The sequence below is a fragment of the Cebus imitator genome, unplaced genomic scaffold (assembly GCF_001604975.1).
Source record: "Cebus imitator isolate Cc_AM_T3 unplaced genomic scaffold, Cebus_imitator-1.0 Scaffold94, whole genome shotgun sequence".
Lineage (NCBI taxonomy): Eukaryota > Metazoa > Chordata > Mammalia > Primates > Cebidae > Cebus > Cebus imitator.
Window position 1 is genome coordinate 2,732,117 of NW_016107409.1, and position 6,612 is coordinate 2,738,728.

The 6,612-nt window shown below is 35.1% G+C and overlaps 1 protein-coding gene across 1 annotated transcript in view; it reads right to left on the bottom strand.

The window, feature by feature from the left end:
• Positions 1 to 6,612, bottom strand: part of ITM2B (integral membrane protein 2B) — a 26,749-nt gene that overhangs the window by 1,692 nt on the left and 18,445 nt on the right. Inside the window, exons 2-5 of the mRNA XM_017535960.1 lie at positions 5,350 to 5,478; positions 3,305 to 3,511; positions 1,480 to 1,590; positions 766 to 916 (exon numbers count right to left, since the gene is read on the bottom strand). Coding sequence (XP_017391449.1) covers positions 766 to 916; positions 1,480 to 1,590; positions 3,305 to 3,511; positions 5,350 to 5,478 — 598 coding nt within the window. The remainder of the gene's footprint in view (positions 1 to 765; positions 917 to 1,479; positions 1,591 to 3,304; positions 3,512 to 5,349; positions 5,479 to 6,612) is intronic.

Genomic DNA, 6,612 nt, shown 5'->3' on the forward strand with positions numbered 1-6,612 from the left:
AAAAAAAAAAGAAAGAAATCAAGCTGGTTTCAGATGACTCAACGGCCGGAGATGAAAGAACAGTATTATTTAAAATGCTAGCAAAACGTCAGGAAAGCACTTATACAGGGTGACACAATTCCAAAGAAATCACACCACAGTGTATGTGAATGGCATTTCCTACTTTCCACAGCTGCCACATGTAGTTTCTTTTTATTTTCATAATGATCTTAAAAGGAAATTGGGAGATATTGTAATCCTTATATTTCAGTTGAGAAAATAAAGGTTAAAGGTTAAATGATTTGGTAAAGCTATATTAGTTGTTTCAGTGCTCTTAATTCTTCATCCAAATTACTTTCCAACTAACCTGACAGTGATCACTCCCATTATGTGATCCAAAAGACAAACAGTCTGCTTAGAATCCAGATCCCTGAGAACACAGCTGAAGAGATGGTCCCAAGAGACCATCTGGATAATAAAAACCCTTTCAGTATGGCTGAACCAAAGTGGTAGGATGGGAAGTTGGACAGGGTAACTAGATGGAAAGTGAGGTACCAGCATCTCAGGGCAATGACATTTCACATTGACCTTTTCTCTCCATCTGAAAAGAGTGAATTTATTAAATAGAATTAAGATAATTCTATAGAAACCTGGAAATATTATATGATGACACAATATTATCTCATTCATGGCAAGTACATTGGTAACAATGACTAAGCTTCACCTAAATCTAGTTTAATGCAATGAACTTTTCTGCCAAACACCTTAATATTTAGAAAGTATTACCTTTAACAGTTTCTCTGCGTTGCAGTTTGTAAGTTTCCTTGTCATGACACAGTCGATAAATAAAGAAACCCAGGGGATCAATGTTTTCAATGCGATCAGTAATAACCATGTGCTCATGAATCAGATAGGACTGAGGCAAATAAGTTCCAGCCTACATTCAGAAAAGAATACATGACATGACTATCTCAGAACATATGCTGAGTAGACTAGAGTAACAAGACAAAGTTCTTACATATTATGATATAGAACAGGTTGCCAAACTACTACCCACTATCTGTTTGTTTTATGTTCTTACTATGTTACCCAGACTGGTCTCAAATTCCTGGCCTCAAGCTCAAGCGATCCTCCCACCTTGGCCTACCAAAGTCCTAGGATTACAGGCATGAGCCACTGCCCTCGGCCTGTTTTTATAAGTGGAGTTTTTTTGGAATATAGTCATGCTTATTTGTTAACATATTTTCTATGGCATCAGAATTAAGTAGTTGGCTAATATTTACTCTCTGGCTCTTTAGGAAAACTTAAAACATTATTTGAGAAATTATATTTCAATTTTAAGATATAAAACGTAACAAAAACCATGAGTATTAGTTCCTCCTTGTAAAATTCTTAACAAGAGTCTGATAAAAATGGGCTGCTACAGGGCTAATTTCTCAACAGGGAATTCCAAAACACTATAAAGGCATCATTCATCAAAAATAATCAACATTCTTATACCTTGATGTTAATAAGTAACTCCAATAGGTTTCTGGGTGGCATAACAATGGAAGTGTTCAGAGGGATCACATAGCACTTATCCAGGTTAAGATCTAAATAGGCTGTGAGTTTCTGAGGAGAAAAAGATACAGTATAGTTAGAGTAATACTTGTACAACAGGAAGCAGCTAGATTTTTAAGAACAATTTATACCATTGAAGTGAATTGGCTTTAGAATATATAAATCACTTACATTTCAAGGAATTCAGAATTTGGCTGGATAAAGTTGGAAGTGGGAATGGGACAGGAAAAAATATTGCTACCAGTAAATAAAATACTTATCAAGGGTATATTTCTATAATAAGAATAATACCCATTCAAACTAACTGCAAATACTTATTATATAATTAAGCAATTTAACTTCCTCACTTAGAAGCTCAAGTGTCCTCTAAGGTATCTGTCCATTGTATGTAAAGATTGACTTTTCTCATATATATCTTGAATACTACTACCATCTTTAGAACATTAGAAAAACAGTCATTTAAATGATGTTGTATTCTGCGGTTCAAATGAGAAACGCTGGTTGAGAAAGACTGTCTCACAGGATGGTTTTTAAGAATAAGGTAAACCAAACAATGTCAACATTTTGATTCCTAAGAGCTCAGTGTTAGCTATTATTATTTACTGTTTGCTTTGGATGTTTATTTCCTTGAAGTAAATTTTCAAACTGGTTTAGAAACATCCATCAGATGTATTTATCAGGCACGAAATGTTTGTAAAGCTAATTGAGTAATGTAATGGAGTGTTCAAAATGGCAAGCTTTTAGACATAAAAACCACAGGTGATACATAAACTTCTGAATCTGAATCCTGATTTGAAAAAAAAAAAAAATTCTTGGGACAAAAATTGGGGAAATTTAAACACAAACATAAATTTAAACATATTAAATACAGTAGTCCCTCTCATCTGAGGTTGTATTTCCTGAGTTTCAGTTACCTTCAGTTAACTGCAGTCCACAAACACCTAGGTGGGTACAGTATAATAAAGTATTTTGAGAAGCCACCTTCACATAACTTTATTATACAATTTTGTTATAACTGTTTTATTATTAATTATTGTTAATCTCTTACTGTGGCTAATTTGTAATTTAAATTTTAACATACATATACATGGACACTAATAGGAAAAAACACAGTATTTAGGGTTTGGTACTATCTGTAGTTTCAGACATCCACTGGGGGTCTTAGCATATATCCCCCATGGATAAGAAAGGACTGCTGACCTACATGATCGTGTCAATTTTCTTAGATGTGATAATGATGTGGTCATGTAGAACATCTCATTTTTGAGAAATAACAGCATAAGTAACTTATGTTAAATGACAGAAAATGAGATGAAGCAAATATGGCAAATTTTGGAATAAAGTGGAAGGAAGATTTCGGGTATTCAACTTTTCTGCATTACATAAAGATGCTCAGAAGCTAGGGAGAATGTAGAATGAGAAATTAAAAGCAGATTAACAAAATTATTGACTTTGAAAATGCTACCAAAAGACAGGAACATAAATTACCTCTTATCTAAGAAAATGTGGGAGCATACAAGAAATATTAATTTGCCAGCAAAGGAGGAATAGTCATGAGGTGGGCTTTAAGAGTAGGTAAGGCAAGAAGAAGGAAAAGACAATATAAGAGAAGGCTGGGTCATCAGGGTCTGCTTCAGACAAAGCAGAGCCCACCAAATGCTGACAATTAAACTCTAAATATAATAAATCAGCAAACATTGAAATTAAAACTACGAAAAGCATAAAGAACCTGCATTCTTTCTACAATTGTGGACACTTGGCTCACCTTGTTAAAGTCATGAACAATGTTGGCAGGATCACTATCTGCAAACTCTGGGACAGGCACACTGATAAATTCAACTTCCTCCTCTTCAAAGATCTTAATATTTTCTTCAATTGTCTGGTAGCGAGCAGCTGGGGCATCGGCAGAGGGCTCATTTAAGATGACATCATCTTTGATGTACTTTATTCCACAGTAGTACACGTCATCTGGCTATAGAGAGTTTAAAGGCTCATTTCAGCAATTCAGCATGAGACAGGTTTTTAAATACAAGTATTACTTAAGCTGCCACCTCTATCTAAATAGCATTTTGCTTGCAAACTCTTGCTTTTAGATGACAAGTCAGACAGTTTAATTACACAGTTAACATGTTCTTTAAGATCAGGTTTTGAACTACTGTAAAAGAACAGCTTCAGAAGAAGAAAAGCAGCTGGTTTTCCCTTTACTTTTCATGACAGATGAAAATAGAACACAAAAATAATTAGCCATCCAGTAACAAATAAATATAAAGAAACAAAAGACCTACTCTACCTGTAAGCAGTTTTTATAAAAGAATGTATTTCAAAAGTAGTCATGTTTTTCTGAAAGAATATATTTAAAACTTTTGATATGGTCTACTGATAAAATCATTTTTTTCTTATTAGCCAAAAAAGGGATGAATTTTCTGAAATTTCATATGCATAAAGGTAGTTCAGATTTTCTCTTTATATCACAATTCAGTGGAAAATATTAGATTACAGCACATCTTTATGCTACTGTCTCACTTTTGAAAAAAGAAAAAACAGTATGTAAGGTTGGGTGTAGTAATTCATGCCTGTAATCCTAGTACTTCGGGGTGGTGGGAGCAAAGGCTTGAGGCAGGTGGACTGTGTGAACTCAGGAGTTCAAGACCAGCCTAGGCAACATGGTGAGACCCTGTCTCCACAAAAAAATAAAAAATTAGCTGGGCATGGTGGCACACACCTGTAGTCCCAGCTACTGGAGAGGCTGAGGTGGGAGGACTGCTTGAGCCCAGGAGGATGAGGCTGCAGTGAGCTGTGATCACACCACTGCACTCCAGCCTAGGTGACAGAATGAGCGCGCGCGCACACACGCACACACACACACACACACACACACACACACTCTACACACACAATAAAGACTAAGGGTATATAAAATGTTAATGCACCAAATGTTATCTCTGGAAAATGGAATTGCACTAATTTTTTGTGTATCATATGTCTTTTTCATAAAAAAAAGTATTAAAAAAGATGACTAGTATTTTAGTAATGTCCATCAATATGCAATTATCTTGAACAATACAGAAAATGAGCATGAAATTTAGAATGCTTCAAAATTAGTTATTTAAATTATTTTAATAAGTCTAGTTGCTAAACCTTGAAAGTAATTTTTCCTTCAAAGCGCTTTAAAAAAAAAAAAAAAACTTCTGAATTATTGCCAAGAGAAATATATCACAAAACGAATTGTAAATCATAATTAATCAGCAGGAAAACCTTTGTCTTAGCCCACTGGGATTACTATTAAATATTCAAAGTTATAAACAACTTTCATCCTATGTTATATTTCAGTATCACTGCTGAAGTCACCCAGTTCTTTAGAGAAACCAGTGACTGGAAAAGCAGCAGAGACATGGTTTTACTATACTCTGGGCCCAAGAGTAGTGTAGGACCAGGGGGGAGCCCAAGCTGACTATCAAATTCTGGCCTATCAACCTGACAACATTTGTTGCTGATGTATTTATTCAATTGGCAATTGATAATACTATGCCTCTCAACCCTTAATTATAGTAGGAAAATAAAGTTTAGTAAAATCATCTCTAACAACCTAAATAAATCCTTTAGTCAGCAACATTTCAAAACAAGTTACTCTGCTTTTAGTGACCTGTGTCTGATGGGCTCAGCAAACATATCATGGAGAGATGTTTAAACACAGCTTTAAAACAGAACTACCACTCTGGCTGAAGCTTAAAGCAAGTTTTATAAACAATTTTGTAATGCACATCAGGAGAGGCAAAAAAAAAAAGAGACACAAATAATTTTTCCACTTACTTGAAGTGCAAAATATTTGTAAAGGTATGCTCCTCCTAGAATAACACCTGCAAGCATAAATGCTAGTCCAAAGCACATGCACCAACACCAGGCTCTTCTCTGGCCAACTGGTACCACATCATCTGGGTCCTAAAATGGGAAAAAGACAGTTAAATATTTTATCTCCAGACAGAATAGCAGAAGGCTTAGGATTGGAAAAACCTTAAGGATTATTATTTTAATAAATGAAGACATAAAGACCAAAAGTAGTTGGGTCTCTCATCAAAATCAACCCAAGAATGATTAAGTGGTAGCTCCAGGACTCATGGTTCTTGGGCTGGGACATTGGTCTCTAGGAGGGCTGTCTACTTCCAATCTCAACACCCCACCTGCTAACCCTGCCTCAAGCAATGATACACTCCACAATTTTTATTTTCCATGCTTAACTTTTGGCAATATCTTCTAACATTTAATAATTTAGAAGAGGTTATTCTACAACTTAGTCATACAACATGATGATGAGCCTTGTAAATTATATATCCAAGGAATCTATCTGATCATATATGAAATTATGTGTTAGCCCTGCTACAGGTGGTTTATACTTCATCCCACGTATAAAACTATTCTAAACAATCCGTAAGAAAAAATTACAGCAAAATAAGGAAGAAAACAAATAATGATACTAAAATTATTTAAACAGCTGGAATTTTAAAAAATAGGACAAAATTATATACATAGAAATCATCCTATTATCCCACTGCTCTACCCTAAACCATGGTCTGATAGAATTCTTCAATTTATTTTAAAGCCAGGAGCCGTAGAAAAAAATGAGAAAATGTTCAATGATAAAAAGTTAACTAGCACACAATAGAATTTTCATTTTTATCCACTTAAGAAAACAATTTAGCATTAGAACATTATTTGGGGTCATGACGTTCATAATTCCTAGATACTCCCTCCCTGCGCCCTTCTAACCTGATCCCTCTATCCTGTCCCTTTAGAATTCCAGCGAATTTCTGATTCGTACCCAAGTTCATGTGCAAAGCACTAAGAAAACAAAGATACTTAAATAAGTAATTACTCAACAAATAGTAAAGACTGCAAAAATTCATGGTATACATGAATAGCCTCTTGAAGTATGTGACTGTCCTTCACTTGGAAAATCCAATATGGGTAGCTTAAGGGAGAAAGTAAGACTTCAGCTGGCCAGACACCATGGCTCAGACCTGTAATCCCAGCACTTTGGGAGGCTGGGGCGGGTGGATCGCCTGAGGTCAGGAGTTC